A 22,928-nucleotide genomic window follows, 5' to 3' on the forward strand; every position below is an offset into this window, starting at 1 on the left:
GTGACCGGCCGCACCGCGCTCAGCCAGTGAGTGCACTGGCCATCCCTATATAGGATCCGAATCCTCGGCAGGAGTGCTACTGCACTCCCAGAGCCGCACTCTCCCGAGTGCGCCACGGGGCCGGCCCCTACATATGTGTACTTTTTAATGTATCAGCTAAAAGAGCAAACAATCTAGTTGTAGATATATGGCTTGGAAGATGGATGGTATGAGGAGATGGAGACGAGAAAACAAAGAGCTGACAAAAGGTTGGAGGGCAGCAAAGTCATGTCTGCAAATTCCTATCAAGAGACAGATGATTTGACCCAAAAACTCAAAACCATTCTAAGGAACAGAAGACATATATACATGAACACAGATTTCAGTAAGGGCATTACTTATTGTAGGAAAATATCCTCTCAAACTGAAAATCTACGTTCCTATAAAATGTATAGATATTGGTTAGCACTGAAGCAAAGGGTCCTCCAATGGTGACCAACTGAAATACAAATTTGGCAGGACAACTTTAACAAAGACTGGCTGATCACTGTCAGTGGGGTGGGAGCATAAAATTGCATGGTTTTGTTCCTTCACAGGTGTTTTTTTTATGAGATCCAACAAGCCATGGAAAACAAATGACATCCCTTTACACCAGTTGGGAAACTACAAGTAACATTTACCTCGGGAAGACCAAGATTCAAGTCAAGAGGGCTTTTCAGACTTTCTTAATGTTGAAAATGAAGTAACAGTATCAGTGTGTACAGACAGGCCAACATGCCCAGATATCTCTGCTCTGTAACAGATACAGCAGATGGCCATTATAACACTTTTATTCTTTCAGGGAGAATGCTAAACATAATTTAACTACACTATTTTAGCAGTAAGAAAGAAAACAAATATCTCATCCATTAAAAACGAAACTTTACGTAGAAAGAAATTCCACAAATTTAATGAATCTATATAATATCCTGGAACACAGTGGTCTATCTTTTTGCAAAGATGAAAGTTACCTACACAATACATCAACCACACACATTCCCATATTAGTTCCTGTTCTTAAGAAAATTTTCTCCTAGGGGCCGGCCCATGGCTCAATCGGGAGAGTGCAGTGCTGATAACACCAAGGCCATGGGTTAGGATCCTATATAGGGATGGCCGGTTAGCTCACTGGCTGAGCGTGGTGCTGACAACACCAAGTCAAGGGTTAAGATCCTCTTACCAGTCATCTTTTTATTTAAAAAAAAAAAAAAAGAATGAAAATTTTCTCCAGTATCACTATAAACCTGCAGAATATAATCAAGCAACCAAATAAGAGGGGTAGGAAATCAAAACAGAACATACAAAAAATATTCAAGTTTAATAGAAAAATTTTAAGTTTATTATAAGGGAAAATGAAAGATTAATGCAACAGCTCATCTGGTCATTTGATCAACACCTTAATTAGAGACACAAAAATCTCTCCTATATAGTTCATTACTAAGGCTATTTATTTTGTTTGTAAAATGAGGGAATCTGAGTTAAAATATCTTTTCATACTTTGAAGATCCCATGATTAAACAACAAATCAAAACATGGGTCTTGGGTTTTAGACTTCTTTTCCAGCTACAAATTTAATCATTACATTATATGTCAACCTTTCTTACTTAATAGCAAGAAATATGTTAATTCTGGAATAATGTGGTCCATGGCTTTTCATGAGCAATCAAGACAGCTGTAGTGTGCTGCCAAAACTAAAGAAAGAGAAAGGAAAACAGGAAGGGAGCAGAGAACCAATATCCCCCACACAGAGTAGAGGGAGATGTCCAAGTGTTGGGAGTGGTTGCTCTTTGAGAATGGCGGAAAAGATAACAATGAAAAGCAGCCTCAAGACGTACTTGATTAAAATCTGGATCTTTTTCTCCATCTGGTTTAGCTTCTTCCTTGTCCTCCTCCGTTTCGGAGCTACTCACATTCAACTCCGGAGCTGAATCTTTCATCACCTGAATGCACCAGGACGAGAGAGAGAAGTAGGTCAGAAAGGTGTGCCACGGAGGGAGTGCGGGCTTTGACTGGCAAGCTTTACCAAGAGGAGGAACACCTTTATCATGGTGGGATAAATGACCAGAGTAAATCAAGAATCAAGTGCTCTGTTTTTTATCCTATGACTTATTCTTGTATTTAATGTGTTCACCATAATAAATGTAAGAGGTCTCCACAGAACAGTTATTATCAGGCTTGCACAATGATGTTATTTTGCAGAAGTTGTAAGGTGCTCGACACCTTCTCGAGTACACCAATTATCAAGCCTTTTCAAGTTCTCAAACTGTTGAGGTGGCAGGAGTCACAATGCTCTTTAAGAATTGAGAAAATGTACGATGGTGGAAGTGTTCTTTTGCAGAACACTATGAAATACTGTTATTAAACTCAAACAATGAAATCAACTAAATTGGATATTATTCTATACCAGATACCAAGATCTGCATGTACTAAAAGGTACAAAAGATTTAAAAAAATTTTTAGGGGAAAAACTAAAATATTTATACTCATTAACTTCATTTTCTCAGCAAATTAGGAAATGAAGGCCTTAGTTCAACTTGTGAAGCAGAACCCTAAACCTCTAGAGCATAATCTGTATGTTACCCTTTTTAAATAATGTCTTTGGTAACTTAGCATCAAAGAAAACGTATTCTACTTTTTTTTTTTTTTGGGGTTTTGTTTTGGTTGTTGTTGTTGTTTTTAAAAGATGACTGGTAAGGGGATCTTAACCCTTGACTTGGTGCTGTCAGCACCACGCTCTCCCAAGTGAGCTAACAGGCCATCCCTATACAGGGATCTGAACCTGTGGCCTCGGTGTTATTAGCATCACACTCTCCCAAGTGAGCCACAGGCTGGCCCTCTACTTTGTTTTTAATCCCCCAAATCCTGGAATCATAACAGGTCAGGATCTACCCAAGAGCCATTTCTAATGTAGTAAAAATGCTCTGAAATCCACAACATAGCAAGTTTTAACACCTCTGCTTACAAAATTTCACCTACCCTTGCAGATCAATGCAAAATGCTCTCAAATTGCCTTTGTTATTCCTGTTAGGCCCTCAGCAATTCCAAACACAATGGCCAGGCTGACTTTTTCAAACCATAAATGAGATCATACCATGACCTTGTTCAAAACTCTCCAGTGGCTTAGATCTACACTTACAACAAAATCCCAAGTCCTTGGTAAGTTGTATAAAACACAACAGAATTTGGTCCGTCATCCCATATTGCTATCCATCCTTGGAGTAAACTTCACTCTAGACCAGGGCTGGCTACTATGGTAGCCACAAGCCACATGTAGCTATTTAAATTTAAATGAACAAAAATTAAAAATTCAGTTTTAGGATGCCAGCCCGTGGCTCACTTGGGAGAGTGTGGTGCTGACAACATCAAGTCAAGGGTTAAGATCCCCTTACTGGTTATATTTTGGGGAAAAAAAAAAAAAATTCAGTTTTAGTTCAGTCACACTAGCCACACTAGCTATGAATCAAGTGATCCACAGCCACATGTGGCTGGTGGCTCCTGTGGTGCACAGCACAGATATAGAACCTGTTCGTCGCTGCAGAAAGTTCTATCAGTCAGCACAATGGTTTTTACTCAGTGCTTGAGCACATTAGGCTTATCCCTTTGGCCTTTGTTTCCTGTGCCTAGAATACTTTTCCCAGGTTGGATCCCTGACAGCGAGTGCTCAGGAGGTAAAACTCCTCCTCCTCAAGATGCCTTTTCTGTCTACTCCCTATCTAACACTGCGACCTCCACTTCTATCAGTCTCTCTCACTTTACTCTGTTAAATGTCCCTCAAAACACTTGTTCTTGTGTAAAATCATCTTATGAATTTATGATTTACTTCTGATCTTCCTCACTAGGTACGTATAATTTCCAGAGCAGGTACCTTATCTGTCTCCATCACTACATCCTCAGCACCAGTGTGTGATTCCTGGCACACAGCTGGCATTCAGTAAATATCTATGTATCACATCAATAAATGCACATATAATCACAGAACTATCCATTTTCAATTCTTGTCCAATGTCAATTCTAATGCCAAACAGCTTTCAGGAAACAAAAATACAGTTCTAGGCAGTGCTCAGTGAACATAAAACATCAAGTCAAAAAGCAAACTTGGTCACTACTAGTCATGGCCACAAGAGGGACCAGTACCTTTTTATTATCCACAACTTTATGGACATAGATGGTGGCTTGAGTGTATTCACGCAGGTCCCTCTGCTGTTGACACAATAACCCTTCTCTGCATTCTGGACAGAGTTCTTAAAAAAAAAAAGTAAAACGGAAGTGGTTGAGGAATTACTGTCAAAGAACCAGAGATCTAATTAAACTATCAGTAATATTTTCTATCAATTATTATTCTGTTGAATGCAAATAGTAACAATAAGGATATTCATTTACTGTCCACAAATACACATACAAATAAAAGACAACTGTATGGAAGTTCCCGCCTAGAGAGTTTGAACTGCCACGTGATCTTTAATTTTAAGCAGAGAATACAACACTGATGTACCCTTTCCTTCCCCCCTAAAATGTCAACTTTTAACTACAGAAACCAAAATCAATATGAAAACTTACTAGGCTCAGAAATATACTGTGTTTCTGAAGGGTTTATATCGCCCACTTCAATTCTTGTGATTTTGATTACATGATCCACAACAAAGAGCTTTTGTATCATTTGCCACTCACTGGGCCATATGAGAGCTATACTGTGCAAAAAAACACAACATGCCTTAAGACACATGGAAATAAAGAGAACTAACATAATCCATTCATCTCCTAAACCAAAATCATCAATCACTACTACAGTGTTTAATGCAAAGGAACGAAAGGAAAAAGATATGTTCTCGTCAACAAGGAGTAGTATTTTTCATATATTATAGTAGTTTTTTCAATGTTACAACAGCAGTGAAACTAAATGGACTGTAGTTACATATATCAACACACTTAAACCTCAAAAACATAAGGTGAGTAAAATAAGTTAGTTACAGAAGGATAAATACAGTATTGATGCCGTTTACTATAAAAAGTTTTAAATATCCAAGACATTACTATGTGTGTGTATTGTTTTTTTAAAGGAATACTTTCTGACACTGATAACTCTCAAATTCAGGACAGTGGTTACATCAAGAGGAAGGGAGAGAGAGAGAGAGAGAAAAGCAGTAATGAAAAGAAGGATAAATACTGAGGGGACTTTAAATACATCACCTGAACTTTTAAGCTAACTGGTGGCACACATCTGTTTGCTTTATTATTATAGATATTTTCTTGGATATCTAGCATTAAAACAGTAACAATCCACACCCCCACCTCCTAAAAAAGAGAAAAAAAAGGGAAAAAAGAAGGGAGGGAGGGAGGGCTGGGGGAGAATCTAGAAGAAAATATATACTAATTCTCAGATCCCCTAAATTTATCTTAGAGTATTGAAATATGAATAATAAACTCCCTAACTCTAGACCAGTTTTTATTTATTTATTTATTTATTTTTGTCTTTTTTCGTGTCCGGCAACGGATCGCAACCCTCAGTGTCGCGCCCGTACCGGACCGGGACCGGCAACGGGATCGCAACCCTCGGTGTCACGCCCGCACCTCGCTCAGCCAGTGAGCGGGAACTGGTCTGTATGTGGGATCCGAACCCTTGGTGGGAGTGCTGTCGCGCTCCCAGGCGGCGCACTGTAGCAGTGCGCCACCGGGCCGGCCCCAAGACTAGTTTTTATTTGTGTTTCAATTTTCCTTGCATGATTTACTGGCAACCTTGGAGGCATTCTGCCTTCTCTTATATAGTTATTTTAAAATTATTTCACAAGATAAAATAGCAACATCAGGGGTGAAATTTATAGACGAGCTCCTTTGGAAGCACTTGAGGAATGGAATAAAATTTTGGTTTTAAGACCCTAGAATTCCAGATGACTAGCTCAGTCAGTGGCTTTGCTCTGGTGCTACACTGCCATACTCCTCTATTTCCTGAAGGCTGGTAGCTGCAGGAAAAAACCCTACAACCAAGACCATGTTGATTATATGATTCTGGAAAAGAATCAGCCTAGAGACATGGTACTGGTTATGTCGCACTCCCAGGCGGCGCACTGTAGCAGTGTGCCACCGGGCCGGCCCCAAGACTAGTTTTTATTTCTGTTTCAATTTTCCTTGCATGATTTACTGGCAACCTTGGAGGCATTCTGCCTTCTCTTATATAGTTATTTTAAAATTATTTCACAAGATAAAATAGCAACATCAGGGGTGAAATTTATAGACGAGCTCCTTTGGAAGCACTTGAGGAATGGAATAAAATTTTGGTTTTAAGACCCTAGAATTCCAGATGACTAGCTCAGTCAGTGGCTTTGCTCTGGTGCTACACTGCCATACTCCTCTATTTCCTGAAGGCTGGTAGCTGCAGGAAAAAACCCTACAACCAAGACCATGTTGATTATATGATTCTGGAAAAGAATCAGCCTAGAGACATGGTACTGGTTACCAGCAGCTTGGGAGGAGAAGAGGGGGAGGAGGGTGTTTTTCATCTCCAGGAGGGACAAGGAAGGAGCATAAAGAACAAAGTCTCAGGCAGCCTCTTGCCTTTTCTGGAGAAGCAGGCTTTTCCTTTTAATTAAAGACAAGAGCTTACTCTAGAGCATATAAAAGGAAAAACACCAACAATTTAGCAAAGAACTAGATTCTTAAAACAGATTATTTATGTTAGATGAATAATTACCTAAACATACTTTATTAATTATTAGAAACAAACAAACAAATCACATGAAGAGAAGAAACTCACAGTTTAGAATCTTCTTTGGTCATAGAAGCAAATGTAAACATGAGTCCCCCATGGGGACACAGAAGAGCACTATTTCCGACCGATGACACAGGACTACATCTTGTAGGCTTTCTATACAAATAAGACAAGGAAGATAAATATACCTCACTATTACATGCTGAAAAAGATTTTTAAGATAATTATTTTTAAATTGGAGATATATTTAAAAGGGTATTAGTAATTAAATGTTCTTTAGGATTACTCATTTAAGAGAAAAGAAAGTTTCCAGTGTACGTTAGTGAAAGTAACCATGAAGGGTACTAGAGTCAACCCCCAAAAAAAGGAAAGAGAAAATTTTTGGTTTCTACCTAACAAATTTCCGCCATTCTTCTACAAAGAACTGTGAAACAATATAGAGGACATCTGTATCCTAGAATATAAAAATCACAGAAAAAGTATCCATTAATTTGTTGCATTCTTAACACAAATTCTTTATGACAAATGTGGTTTTCCTTATTCAAGTTTTATTTATTTATTTATTTATTATTATTTTTTTTTTTTAAAAGATGACCGGTAAGGGGATCTTAACCCTTGACTTGGTGTTGTCAGCACCATGCTCACCAGTGAGCTAACTGGCCATCCCTATATAGGGATCCAAACCCGTGGCCTTAGAGTTATCAGCACCGCACTCTCCCAAGTGAGCCACAGGCTGGCCCCAAGTTTTATAAATAAATTGGAAATATAGTCCTCTACCAAGAAATAGCAAGCTGGAGTAAATCCCCCTGATCAGATTACTAAACAAATGAGAATGAGAAAAGTTCTGGGTTGTTCTGAAACAGTTTATCAAGAATTTGGCAATGGCCTTAAAAAGGAAAGATGATTCTTTCCTTTGTGGGAATCATTGTACCTCTGGCCAGTTACTGAGACATGGTCTGTTTTTGTCCTGGAACAAATTCGGAAGAGAAGTCTTTTGCTCGTTTGCAATCATCTTATGTAAGGCCTCATTTTCTTCTCCTTCTCTTTCTAAAATCTGAAAGAGAATGAAGCAATCAACTGTCTCCTGCTGACAGCACATGACTTGCCTCCTCTCTACACCCCCATTAAAAGCACATTGTTAATTCCCCGGGAAGTCAATCCAGGGAGGCGGCATGCCATTTCCACAGATGTCAGTAGAGCACTCAGTACCTTGCACTGTGAACAGCATTCTTTGTAACTTGGAAACTCAGGAGCCTTTGGAAAGTATTGCTGCAGTTTGCTCCAAGCCTCTTGAGAAACAAGCCTTCTTTCGTTTTCAGAAATGCATAACTCCCCTGAGTTAAAGAAAAAAAAAATGTATTTGAAAAAAAAGCTGAAAAAGTCAGTATCTATTTTCTATTTCTTAAATTTAAGAGAAAGCACCCAAAATCTATTTCCTATTTCTTAAACTTAAGAAAAATCTACAGGTACTCGTTTCCTTTTCTTCTCAATTGTATTTCTATCTCTTTCCAGAAAACTCTCTAAATTTTAAATTTCATTTTAATTATAAAGGGGCTTGCCACTAACCCCAATTTTATGTCTTTAATCCAGGTCTGTGGTTGAAAAATCAGGAGAGAGGGCAGAGGCGGGTGCAGGGAAGAGGGTAAAAAAACAGAGAAAAAGAAAAATCAGGAGAGAAAAACAAATGTATAGGCTAGAACCATGCATTTGCTACCTTTCTCCTTGCCAGTAAGAAAGCAATAAAAAGAGGCCTCCCAGGATCCTGGGATCTCCAGGCACCGTGCATCACTCAAAGGTCATCATTTCCTGCAGAATTGACTGTCTCCGATTTGATTGTTACTAAAATCATTCCGCATTGAAATCATATTTTCCAAGGTTGTGTCCCACCCTCACAGGTCCATTCTTTCAAGTTAACAAGCAAAAGTTAAGTAATAAAGCAATCTACCGTTCACTCTGAAAGCCATCTCCAGTCATGTCCCAATTTGTTTGCTACTTGCACCTTGTTTTCAAGAAATCCCAGAAGACAACAAGAATACTAGTCACAAGGACTTGACTCTTCTCAGAAGATCACAGGAATGCTAAAATCACAGCAACCTGCAATCTTACCAGATCCTCCTCAGTTTACTATTTACTTATCCACATCTAGCTTTCCAGGGCCTTCCTCCTGGCTCCATTTGTGATTTTATATTCTCAATTGTTTCAGCTGTTCCCAAGTGTTCTCTTAGTGAACTGTACGTATCTACCTATATGGATCATTATCCAGAGAAACATCTTTAAGTTTCCAAAGCCAAACATTTGTTTCTGCGCCGACTGGCAAGGTACCTACAGATTTATTGAGAGTAATAAAGCCAGGAGTTTTCTAAACACATAATACATTTTACACAGTGAATAAACTGAGAATCAGAGAGATGAATATATCTAGGGTCACCACAGCTGGCGAATACGAGGCTGGGATTATGAACCCAGGTTGGTCTCATCGAAACCCCATAATTTCTAAGAATTCTAGTGAAGCCTAGGTGGAAGAACAGTGAAATCATTCATGCTTTATAAAAAGTTTATGGGGACAAGGCCCCAAAGAAATCAACAGTTTACAAATGGACAGCGCATTTTAAGGGATGAGATGGTATTGAAGATGAAGCATCAATTCGCGAGGAAAAAATTCATCTTGTTCATGCCCCAATGGAAGAGGACCAACAATTAACAGCAGAAACAACAGCCAACGCCATAGATAACCGGTTCAGATTATACAATTCTGATGAAAAAATTTAAATTGAGCAAACTTTATGCTTGATGGGTGCCAAAATTGTTGTGCCCAGACCAGCTGCAGACAAGAGCAGAGCTCTCAATGGAAACTTTAAACAAGTGGGATCAAGATCTTGAAGCATTTCTTTAAAGAACTGTTAATAGGAGACATGGCTTTACAGTATGATCCTGAAGACAAAGCACAATAAAAGCCATGGCTACCAAGAGATGGAAGTGGTCCACTCAAAGCAAAAGTGGACCCAAGAGCAAAGGTCATGACAACAGTTTTTTGGGATGCTCTAGACAGTTTGCTTCTTGACTTCATGGGGGGGTCAAAGAACAATAACATTGGCTTATTATGAGGGTGTCTGGAGAAAGTTAGCCAAAGCTTTAGCAGAAAAACACCTGGGAAAGCTTCACCAGAGAGTCCTTCACCACCATGACAATGTTCCTGCTCATTCCTCTCATCAAACAAAGGCAATTTTGTGAGAGTTTGGATGGGAAATCATTAGGCGTCCACTTCACGGTCCTGATTTGGCTCCTTCTGACTTCTTTTTGTCTCCCAATCTTAAGAAATCTTTAAAGGGAAACCATTTCCCTGCTATTAATAATATAAAAAAGACTGCATTGACATCGTTAAATTTCCAGGGCCCCTTAGTTCCTTACGGATGGACTAAATGGCTGATATCACTGCTTATAAAAGTATCTTCAACTTAATGGAGGTTATGTTCAGAAATCAGCCAGTGAGCGGGAACCGGTCTCCACATGGGATCTGAACCCTCGGCGGGAGCGCCACCGCACTCCCAAGCAGCGCACTCTCCAGTGCACCACCGGGCCGGCCCTATATTTTTTATCTTTTAATTCCATTTTTCCGTGACTTTTTCTGAGATCAGATGAGATTGGGCATGTTCAGACTGGTACAGCCATAGACTTTCCATGACTTTGTAAAGTCCTTTCACGTATCTTCTTAACTTCTACCCCTCACCTCTTTCTGAGTTTTGAATAATCCCAAGAAAAGATTATTTTGCTTTAATAAACTTATCACACAGAAATAAGGTCACAATGTGAAAATTCACTTTCTGAGTAGGCTATTAATTTACATTTCCTCTGAGGCTATGAAAACTTACTCCAACATGCCTATCATTAGACACAATCAGGAAATTTATTTTTTTAAAAAAGGAAAAGGTCAATTGGATTATCAAACCCTAATTTAGTGCATCCTTATGGTAAAATACAATATAGCCATAAAAAAGATTAACGTAGATCTCAATGACCTGATTTAGAAAGAACTCTAAGGCAATTATAATTTTTAAGTGGTTTCCTTTTTTTTTTTTTAAAAAAAAGGATTCTTTTGGAGCCAGGGACTAGACCCCTCTTCTACAACCAGGCAGACCACCAGCACCTCGGGGCCTACCCTGGGTCCTGAGGCATGGAGCCAGGGACTGGACTCCCCCACACAACCAGGCACACTACCAGCACCAAGGAGCATGCCAAAAATATTACCTCCATGTGAGTGGCCCACCATAGCCATCACGATAACCACGGCTGCCACGAAAGCAGCTAGACGCCATAACCACCATGCAGATGGTCCACCAGCCACTGGAGTGCATTGACACAAGGAGAGTCACCAGCAGAGACCAAAGAAAAGAAGAGGATGTCCCTCTCTACAAAGCCCATTCCAGACTAACAGAAGGAGCATCTGCTCAACGATAATATTGGGGGACCTGAGCACACCTCTCAGCATTGGACAGACCATCGAGGCAACAATTCAACAGAGGTTAACCATCACTCTTTCAGAAGGAGAGAAGGAATTGAGGGTTATCAGAGGTGGGAGGGGGAAAGAAGAGGGGGATAGAGAGAGATTGGACAAAGGGGCATAAAGATTAAGTACGATTTATAACAATATATATACTAGTAATACTGATTTGATCAACATGTCAACATTGAACCCTCAAAATATTTATAATCAATTATGATTCAATGAAAATTTTTTTAAAAGGATTCTTTCTTTGTATGCATGTGGTATATAACTCTATCTGGTTAAGCAAAGGGCAGAGAATGAAGAAAATAATAATACAGACACACACACTTTAATATATATGTTTGCAGAGGATTTCAGACACTATGGATGCACTGTCTCATTCTAATGTGGGGGTACCTTTAGGTAGTGACTGGCTTTTATGTTGGATGTGTATTACTCAAATGATTAAAAAAGAACAACCCAAATTATTTCTGAAGTCAGAAGAAAAAAATTTTTCTTTTCCTTTTTGTCTTTTTTACTGACCGGTAACGGGATCGCAACCCTCGGTGTTGCGCCCATACCGGGGACCGGCAACAGGATCGCAACCCTCGGTGTTGCACCTGCACCCGTGCTCAGCCAGTGAGCGGGAACCGGTCTCCACATGGGATCCGAACCCTCGGTGGGAGTGCTGCCACGCTCCCAAGAGGCGCACTCGTATAACTTCGTATAATGTATGCTATACGAAGTTATGCTAAGAATTTTTGTATCCTGAAATAAATAATGTTATTTCTCAAATTTGAAGACAGAAAGGCAATCGACTTCATCCTGTGAGCAGTATCTTACAGTACAAGATCAAATCAGTCATGAGAGATTCACCAAACATAACTGGATAATCTGATTCCCAAAGATTCTTCTGGTAAAAATAGGAACGTAGTTAACGATGAATTTAGATTCTGGATAAACGGACCCCATCAGCACTAAAATCCAGTTCAAATTATAATAATCGGGGCCATAGAACACCCAAAAAAGAACTTAAAAAACAAAACAAAAACTGCCCAACCTCTATGCAAACTAGGTGTCATTAACAAGGTATGTTATAGGGAGGTTATTTATTCAAAGGAATATAAAATGTAAAGAAAGCTTGATGAATATATTATTTCTACAATATAATGAACTTTATGGCAGTAGTAAATCTTCTAATGAAATACAATCTAATAATGAATTCACACAAAATTTGTGATATATTAAGTACATATAAAGGCTTTAGAAATACATAGGGATTTTGGGCCAGCCCCATGGCTCACTCGGGAGAGTGCGGTGCTAGCAGCGCCGAAGTTGCGGGTTCAGATCCTATATAGGGATGGCCGGTGAGCTCACTGGCTGAGCGTGGTGCAGACAACACTGTGCTGAGGGTTGCGATCCCCTTACCAGTCAATTAAAAAAAAAAAAATACATATGAATTTTGTTATAAGAATATAAAAATGCAAAACAAGTATTTCCAGATAAAAATGATGTTTTAAAACTGCATTTAAGGGCCAACTGGTTAGCTCAGTTGGTTAGAGCATGGTGCTGATAACACCAAGGTCCAGAGTTCAATCCCTGTACCAGCCAGCCACCAAAAATAAAAAAGTTAAAACTGTATTTACTTTTGGTGTCTCCTAAAACATCATTAGACCACAATAAAGAGATTTTTTAAAAAGATATAAAACCATAATAATGAATAAAAAGAACAGACGGAATGACAGTAACAAAAGTTTTAGAAGCTTAAAAGACGACAGATAAGACACACAAGAAAATTAATTCTAAGTTGGCAAAAGTCAAAAAGGAATCAGATTTACTACCCTGCAGAACTGCCCCCATAGAACCAGGAATTTGGGATATGTGGAAGTGAAGGTGGGGTTAACAAAACAAAACAAACAAAAAAAGGACTAAAAGTCTATTTAGATTCTCAGTCCCCTTCTCTACATCTTACAGATAACTATTCCCTCTGGCCACAAAAAACTACAAGTTTATTCTCTGACAGTAAAAACCTAAGGCCTCTGCACCAGGGGACCCAGAGACAAATGAGGTAACAAGCTGAGATAGGAATGAGTAAACATTTCTGCACTGAATGCAGAGACTCCCAAGCCCCCTTCTCTCTACAACCCCAGAACAGTGATGGCAGGTCTGCATTTTCTAGGTAGGAGAATGGAAGACGCTTATGGAGAAATATGAGCAGTCCAAGAGCGGGAACCAACATTGGGAATTCCCCAGTGAAAGAGGCCAGCCAGGGCACCTAATAGTGAAGCCTGCAGTCACCAAGCCCCTCCAAGACACACTCGACCTCCACAGAGTGCTAGCACAATAAAAAAACAGTGTCTACACCAAGGCAGATCACTGTGAAATTGTACAACACTGGGGACAGAGATCCAATGAGTTTCCAGAAATGGAAGGAAAAAAAATTACCTACAAAGAATGGCTCTGGACTTCTGAGTGGTACACTGAACGCTAGGGCAGGTCCTTCAAATTTTCAAAGAAAAAGAGTTTCCGATAATTATATACCCAGGCAAAACTACCAATCAAGTGTGATGACCTTAGGCAAATGATTCTCACCTCTATGTGCTCAGTTTACTTATTCATCAGTACAAGGGATGTGATAACAATATTGACTTCACAGTGTTGTTGTACAGATTAAACAAGTTAACATCTATACACTTAGAAAACTACCAGGCACATGGTAAGCATTCAATAACTGTCCACTATCATCTTACTACTACCCCTACTATTACTACAACTACCAACATCATCAACAATTCTCCCTAACGAAGTTTTAGTAGAAGCTTAATGAGTAAAGTGAATTTCCAAGGTTTGATATCCTACACATGAAAAACCTCACCCTGGGCACACAGTACACAGAAACAAAAGAAGAAAACTAACCTTTATAAATATCAGATTACAAGTATGGCTTCAAAATGCCACTGAGATACAGATCAAGCTGAAGTTCTAAAAACCAGCTCCTGTTAGTTACACACTTTCTGATAGGGTGAGGTGTGCAGCATGCATCCTGAAATTATATTCAGCTTTGCCATGCTTTCTCGTCAAAACTGTCAATACAGAAATGACATAAATTGGTTGGGAAGAAGAGCTGGCCAGTTAGCTCAGGTGGTTAGAGTAGGTGCTGATAACACCATGGTCAAGGGTTCAGATCCCCTTACCAGCCAGCTGCCAAAACAAAACAAAACAAAACAAAAAGATAGGAGGGAAGGTGGAGCAAAACTCAGTGAGCTAAGGAGTTCAACGACAAACCAAGTTCTGGCACTGTTTCAACCAGACGGGCAGCACCAAGCATGAAACTTAACATTTTGCCAGGCATGCCTCAACTCTCAAAATGGATGTGCTTATCATACGCCCACATCTATGCTATGAACATAAAATCAGTTGATAGGAAAGCATCACTAAAAAATTAACCCCCTTTTGGCTGTTCACTCCACCTTTCTTTCCCTTACTTATTTACTCATGCTGCCCACTACTTAAGAGGCCACACCTTCTTTACATTTGTGCTCCTACTGTGCACTACTAGCATAAGGAATACAAACGAGGGTCAGGGTGATGCAGTGGGGAAGAAAAGATGAGCTTGGAACCCACAGAGACCCCAATCCACACTCCAGGATGAGCTCCCCTACTCTTGCGGTCTGTAAATGAGAATACCCCTCATCTAGGAAGCTGAGGTGCAGTGAGATAATCCAGAATGCAAATACTACTCCAGTGACAACTATTATCATTAGTGTCATCAAGGGCCCTTGATATAAAAGTGCTAGTATACATAAGGGTTAAGTGTGAGATGTGAGACATCATCCACTGGTTCACAGTGAACCAATGAAATTAGAACTGAAATTAGAAATTTATTAGGAACAACAGGAATTCTGAGTATTATCAATATGTTACCACATAACAAGAAATGCACAAACGTGGATTAACACAGTATAAAACACTGACATCTCAACTTCTCTGGGTGCGAATTTTCTCAAAATAGGTTTTAAAAGGCAGGGAAGGGGACTTAAGTTTGTTAAGAGGACCTAACACATAGGACACAGCTGCTAGTCAATAAATGTCTAAGACACTAAAACATAAATAGCACTAACAATAATAAGAAATATAAAAATGCTATTCTCAAAGTGTTCAAATGGATAAAGTAGTCACAGGAAACAACTGAGATTCTTCCCTTCAAATTCAAAAGCCCTTGGGGCTAGCCAGTTGGTTAGAGTGTGGTGCTGATAACACCAAGGTCCAGGGTTCAATCCCCTATACTGGCCAGCCACCGAAAAAAGAAAAAAAAATCAAAAGTCCTTCAATATAAGGGAGAAAAATTTTCTTTTCCAATGATTTCCTCTAAATGTGGGAGAATCTTTATTTATTTATTTATTTATTTATTTATTTATTTATTTATTTATTTATTTATTTATTTATTTATTTATTTATTTATTTATTTATTTATTTATTTATTTATTTATTTATTTATTTATTTATTTATTTATTTATTTATTTATTTATTTATTTATTTATTTATTTATTTATTTATTTATTTATTTATTTATTTATTTATTTATTTATTTATTTATTTATTTATTTATTTATTTATTTATTTATTTATTTATTTATTTAATATCCTGCAAAGTGAGAAGATATGACGTGAGAGGCAAAGGCCAGGGAGTAGAAGTTAACAGTTAAAAAGGGTAAAAGAACAGAAACATTAATCAAAGTACAGTTTAGAAAGTAGTTACTCAACAATGGCTGCCACTTTAGGGCCTAGTACCTAAGAGAAAATGTTTTAAGACAATACTTATGATATACTAAAGCCAAGTTAACAACAGATTCATGCTTCTCACTTACCGTGTGGACACAGAATGTCTTCATTAAAATTTAATTCCTCCTCCTCTTCTTTTCTTTCTTCCTTTGATTCATCTAATCAAAAGAAATACAGATAATAACCACTCTGGTTGTTGCATTTAAAGTTCAAAGCAGCAGATATACTACTGTGCACAATTTTGAACAAAGAAAACCTTAAAACATTCTGAAAATTAGACCCAAGTGATTCCTACACAGTTCTGCTAAGAAGTGTTATACTTCTTTCCCTTAAAAGGAGAAAAAAATCTCAATGATGGTTAACTTTTTAAAGATTTAGGTTATGCAAGATGTGCCTTTTTTCAATTTGACAAATAATTTATATATCCTTCTATTAATTCTAGTCAAGGTATTCAAAATACTGTGTCATAAACTAAGTTAATCATCTACATGTCATGTAATTTTCATCTACCTACTCTTAGCAGTTGAACAGAAAGCTTTAAAGGTGAATGAAGTGAGGACTGACCTTCAATGTCAAACACATATAATAAGAACTTTGCTTTTTCCTGTTAATATTTCTCTTCCAATATCTGCTTTTCCTACTTATCTACACTGTGTCACTGTCAATTTGTAGTTGTATGTACTAGAAATATGATCAAATAAAAATCTTAAGCATCAGGAGATTAGAAGAGTTATCCATGCATCTTTCATGTTAAGTACCTAACACATTTACAATATACTTAATGTATATAAAGAATATGTACTGATCTTCTGAAAACTCAGGTAGAAAAACGGGCAAAGGAAGGACATGACCAGATAATTCTGTCTCCCCTCTGTCTTGGTCACATACACAAATAACTTCTCAGATATGAGAAGATGGTCAACCCCAAAAATAATTTTGAAAAACATAAGCCTCAACATTGCTAGTCATTTTCATATATCAGACTGATAAAAATTGATGTGACTGATGTACTGTTTCTGTTGAGAAGAACATGCAAAAACAAGCCCCCTAATATGCTTTCTGGTGGAAATTTACCAATAGGTACCAATATGTAGCAATTATAAATGTGTATAATTCTCTGACCCATCAATTTCTAGGAATTTATTTCTCAGAAATAATCTGAAAATTACACAAATACGTAGATACAAGGACACACACAAGGATGCGCCCTGCATCTGTGCTTATATACTAATTTTAAATTTTGAAATATAATTGGTTAAATAAATATATAATATATAAATAAATATACTTAGATATATGTAAATTTAGTGGCATTTCATTGTGCCACTGAATAAAAAGAGCTGTGTATTTTGATAGGAAGAGATGCACAACTGTGCCTATATGAGCTCCATTATAGAAAACTGCTATTTACAGTGATTATATCTGGTGGGAGGGATTTGAAGTTCTACTTTATTACATTTGTGCTACTTCAAGCTTTTAAAATTTTTAATGGGAGAAGAAGAGAAGCAAATTCTGAAAACAATGAGAAATATTTTTAAGCTAGGCCAACCAACATCAAGGCACTTTCCAGTACAGCATCCAACTTTACTTAAAATGAAGGAACACTGGTACATAAAGAGGCTCGAAAGAGTAGCAAATAATAAATACTTAACACACTAGGTCACATGATACCACTATAATTATAGTATGGATTTTCAAATGACAGGATAATAAATTTCAAATTAATGTTAAGTTCATGAATTATAGAATGCAACAAAACATTTTAGTCAAAAAAAAAAAACCAGTTCAAATTTGAAAATGTTAAAAACTACAGCTCAAGGAACTTGAAAAGCTAATAGCTTTGGTGTTTTTTATTTTCTCAAAAAGTAAGGTGCAAATGATATAAAATGCTTGAATGCAGAAAATACAGAATACTTCAATAAAAAGATTAAGAATATTAAAATGGCAATAAAAAATAGATATATGAGGGTGCTTCAAAAAGTTTGTGGAGGGCCGGCCCGGTGGCGCACTGCTACAGTGCGCCGCTTGGGAGTACGGTGACGCTCCCGCTGAGGGTTCGGATCCCACATACAGACCGGTTCCCGCTCACTGGCTGAGCGAGGTGTGGGGGCAACACCGAGGGTTGCGATCCCGTTGCCGGTCCCGGTCCGGTACGGGCTCAACACTGAGGGTTGCGATCCGTTGCCGGACACGAAAAAAGACAAAAAGGAAAAAAAAAAAAAGTTTGTGGAAAGATTCACACTATGTTTCAATTCTATTTCTCTCTCTCTCTCTCTCTTTTTTTTTAAAGAGGACCGGTAAGGGGATCTTAACCCTTGACTTGGTGTCATCAGCTCCACGCTCACCCAGGGAGCTAACTGGCATCCCTATGTAGAGATCTGAACCCGTGGCCTTGGTGTTATCAGCACCACATTCTCCCAAGTGAGCCACAGGCCAGCCCTTCAATTCTATTTTTCCACGAACTTTCCGGAATGCCCGTGTGTGTGTGTGTGTGTGTGTGTGTGTGTGTAGGTAAATTCTAATAAACAGGAAATAAGAAAATTAAGTGAAATAATTGCTTATGGATCACTGATCACTAACTATGGATCACTGCATGTAAGTAACAAACTTCTGAATTAGTAAATCTGATCAAACCACTAGTCTCCATTTTAAATCTAAAAATAATCTTAGTGCCTTAATTTCCCTTGATATAAAGCACTGATTATAAAATTAACTTTAGTGGTTGATTTTTAATAAGATAATTTCTTATTTGAAAGCACAGCTTCAGATAACTCAGAAGAATTTATAAACAAAAGGCTATACAAAAGCCCTCTCTTCTCTCCTTGATAAAAAATGCAGAAGCACAAGCTCACTTACCTGATGAAGGCAAACTCTAAATATGGTAGATTATCTAACACCAGAATACACCGGGCATACTATGCAATTTGCATCTGTCTTACCTTTCTTAAAACTTTTAGCCTGAAGCAAAATTAGTATTAATTTTGCATGTGATTAACTAGAGAGAGCTTGAGCCCAAAGTATGATAGATCATAAAGGAGAATTCCACATGTGAGTTGCTTAGTCCCTACTGAATTTTAATAGTTTGAAAATCTTTTATTTGCCCTGTGCTATTTTTGAGAGCTTGTGGTTCAACAAAGTTGTCTTTAAAATTACATGTAGGTGGTAGATAAAATTTCTTACATTTCTGCATCCAAACTGGAATTAAATGTCTTAAAAATAACAGATGATTAATAAATACATGGTAACTTGTTGCTTTTACTACAAAATAAAATAAAATAATATTATATGGATGGGTATTAAACCAATTTTACTAAAAATGAATGCTTATAATTTCAAAACAATCTACATTACCTTTATTTAAGGTGTTGCCATTCATTTTTCCATTGCTCTGGTCTGCATCGCCATCTTGCTCATCTAATTGTTCAAGAGCTAGCTGGCGCCAGCTCCGCAAGGAGGATTTCCCCACCCAAAATCCATCATTGCTGTGGAACAAAGAGAATGCTACATTATATAAATAAAGTTTCCTAATGTTTTCCTCCCTTTTTTTCCTTGTAAAGGCCACAACTAAAGTGAATTACAAATATTCAGAACCAGCTGTTGTGCTGTTTTTTTTTTTTTAAACACACTATCATTTTGGCCAATTTTTCACTCCTCACTATTAAATAGCAGATATCTAATATTTATTTCTACCCTAAATTTCATCCTGCTTCTCCTACCCCAATTACATTCATGCCAATGTTATATAAATAAAGTTTCCTAATGTTTTCCTCCCTTTTTTCCTTGTAAAGGCCACAACTAAAGTGAATTACAAATATTCAGAACCAGCTGTTGTGCTGTTTTTTTTTTTAAACACACTATCATTTTGGCCAATTTTTCACTCCTCACTATTAAATAGCAGATATCAAATATTTATTTCTACCCTAAATTTCATCCTGCTTCTCCTACCCCAATTACATTCATGCCAATCACACCAATTAAATGGCCAGTTTCTCTCATTTGATTATTATTCACAATTACATACAACTGTGTCTTTAAGTATATGTGACAATGATATATATATATTTGCACATCCACGTCTATACCAATACACATTTAGGGTACTCAGTAGGCTGTTTGTGGAAAGACACAAAACAGTAAACTAGATTAATATTTGTTTGGGAAATAAAAAACTTAAATTAAACCCAGACATAATTAATCCCATCCATTAACTGTCTGATTCCATTCATTCCTGAGTCCAGAGGTACTCCACGGAGTGGTGTTCAACATACTCCAAGTACCTTGGACATTTCTGATAAGGACACTCCACTGGTACCATTTGCTATTTGCTAACACCCTTACTTCAGACCCACTAAGGGGGTCACCCCCAGCCTACTGGGATGTTTTTTCTTATAACATAAGCTTTACACAAGGCCGTGCCAGAGAACAGGCTAACACTCTGCCTTAGTTTGGTCAGGCCTCAGATCCACATTTCTGCTTCTTCCTCTCTAATGGATGGAATAGTTGCAAAGGCTGTCCTACTCAGCTTTATCTTTGCCACAGGAGCAATCGTTGCAAAATTTACTTTTGATCTGACCCTGCAATCCACTTCCATTGCCCTTGTTCTAAAAATCCCAACTCCCTATTTTTAATAAATATGAAGCTGCTTGGTTATTACCTCTTGAAATTTTTTTAGCTTATCATAAATAATGCGCACTGTACAACATACCCCTTTACTGTTGCTTTTAGCAGATTATTAACAGTTTTATAATCTTCATTTAGCTGGTTCTTCAGACGCAACACACGACAACGTTCTACTACACATTCCTTACACAGCGCTTTCACTAGAGGCAAGAAAGAATGAAAAGAAATATAGTTTATTCACACACAGACTTCTTGTTAGGAAAAGGTTTTCAGTACTTCATAAAACACAGACGAATTCGAAAACAAAGTAACAAATTTTGACAATATAGCAAATTGGTATATACCCTAGATTATTTTGGAGATATAGATTTAAAAAAAGCAAGTTATCTGCATAAAGAACAATGAGAGACAAAATGTTATAATATGCTAGAACTATGTACACCACAAGGTACAATATGTTACAAAGTTTAGATGCAAATTATATACGATAATAAATAACTGAGGTTCTATGTTGGGGAGGAAGTCAACATATCTCACAGCTATACACATAATGATCTTCATGTGGAAGACATCTTCAAAGCACAGAACGTTAAAAGGAAAAGAAAAATGAAGGACCCAATTTAAAACACACAGAAATTCTAGGAATCATATGAAATGTGATTCTTTGAATGACCTTCCCATTGCATGGCTTATTAATTGTGAATCAAAAGCAGAAATTTAGAAAGCAAAACTCCAGATGTGTACAAGAGAAGACTTGACGCATGTAGTTAAATGCAAGTTTTTATGCAGTTAAGTTGTACACAATCAGAAAATAGCATTTAATTTCGAGAAAGGGGGAGGAAGGTGTCATGCAATTTTATTTAGCCTCATCTATAGACTGGGGAAGATCCTGTGTTGCTAATTAAAAATAAAAGTGAGGCTGGCCGGTTAGCTCTACTGGTTAAAGCATGGAGCTGATAACATTAAGGCCAAGGGTTTGGATCCCTGAACATACCAGCTGGAAAAAAGGGGGAGGGGGGGGAACAGCCAGAATCAAATAGACTATGGATACTATGTGGTCATATATAGGTCTATATTCAAGATAGAATCAAGCAGCTTCCATTCATAAACTAAATTACAAATCTACAGATCTCATACTGTTAGAAGTCCCCATACCATGGAGGCACACGATTTGCAATCAACCAAACAAGGGTTTATACATGTACTCTGAAGAATATTATGTAAACTAACAAACTCTAAGGGCCCTATTTTATCTGCTTTGAGAGGAAGGAAAAAACAACCCTCCATGAATAGCATCAGTTGTTCAGCTTCTAATTTAGCAAATCCATTTTGCAAAGTGTAGGAAACATTCAGTCTGGCACAGTTTGGGTCAAATCATCATAAACCTCCACTCATAAAGACCATAAGACTTACTGCAATACTCTTTTTAAGCAGAAAAGAAAATATCTCAAATTACCAGTTAGTCTTGGACCTCCTCCATATCTACTGTAGAAAATGTCAGCCGCATATTCAGATATTCTCTTCATAATCGATATTTTATCTGGATGGAGCTTGTCGTGGGAACACAAGCAAGCATGGTTATCAATAGGCTTGGTAGGTGTTGATTCATCCAACCACTTTTGCAGCCATTCAAGAGAGACAAACTCATAGGGCTCTGAGGAAGAAAGCAATGGAAAGAACCTATGTATTTTTACAGTTTTTTGATTAAGCAATATATTTATTTTCCTCAAAAGTCAATACAAACTCTGTCCAAAGTTAGCAGAACCAGAATCATCATTGTTCAGAAAGATATTTGATGAATATGACACAAACCTCCAATTAACTACCACTCCCCTGAGTTCAAGGAGCTGGGCCTGATAACAAGTCTGCACAGTGTGCCCTATGAGATCGGCTGGTATTATTAACCACATTCTACAAAAGGCATCCACAGAGAGAAGTGTCTTGCTTGATAGCACAGCACAGCTTTGATCAGGACACCTGTGCTTACTGTCTACAAGTCATGTTCTACACTGGCTTGTCAATCATAAAACCTCATCTCCTATGTTTATTTCATAAATTATTTTCATCAACACTTTTCACAAATACGTGATATACATCGGAAAATTAAAATGAGAAACCAGACTGGGCTCTAAGTTAGAAATTAATCTTGTTGGCTATTACCACACTTCACAAGCTCATTTCAACCGCTGAAGATGATACTAATGTCAATTAAGAAACGGTATTTACTTCCCCCACCCAAATCCATGTCACGATCTATTCATTACGTTATTATTTATTTCAAGAAAGTAACCTATTTTAAACCAGTTCCAGGATGAAGTATA

The 22,928-nt window shown here is 37.7% G+C and overlaps 1 protein-coding gene across 1 annotated transcript in view; it reads right to left on the reverse strand.

Moving 5' to 3' along the window:
- The window catches only part of USP48 (ubiquitin specific peptidase 48), a 93,563-nt gene that overhangs the window by 14,798 nt on the left and 55,837 nt on the right, over positions 1-22,928 (reverse strand). The window contains exons 12-22 of the mRNA XM_008585785.1: positions 22,064-22,261; positions 20,693-20,807; positions 19,339-19,469; positions 16,074-16,145; positions 7,931-8,055; positions 7,653-7,775; positions 7,114-7,175; positions 6,767-6,877; positions 4,576-4,706; positions 4,153-4,259; positions 1,854-1,958 (exon numbers count right to left, since the gene is read on the reverse strand). Of these exons, the coding sequence (XP_008584007.1) occupies positions 1,854-1,958; positions 4,153-4,259; positions 4,576-4,706; positions 6,767-6,877; positions 7,114-7,175; positions 7,653-7,775; positions 7,931-8,055; positions 16,074-16,145; positions 19,339-19,469; positions 20,693-20,807; positions 22,064-22,261 (1,280 nt within the window). The remainder of the gene's footprint in view (positions 1-1,853; positions 1,959-4,152; positions 4,260-4,575; positions 4,707-6,766; positions 6,878-7,113; positions 7,176-7,652; positions 7,776-7,930; positions 8,056-16,073; positions 16,146-19,338; positions 19,470-20,692; positions 20,808-22,063; positions 22,262-22,928) is intronic.

Source organism: Galeopterus variegatus, unplaced genomic scaffold (genome assembly GCF_000696425.1).
Source record: "Galeopterus variegatus unplaced genomic scaffold, G_variegatus-3.0.2 Scaffold3711, whole genome shotgun sequence".
Lineage (NCBI taxonomy): Eukaryota > Metazoa > Chordata > Mammalia > Dermoptera > Cynocephalidae > Galeopterus > Galeopterus variegatus.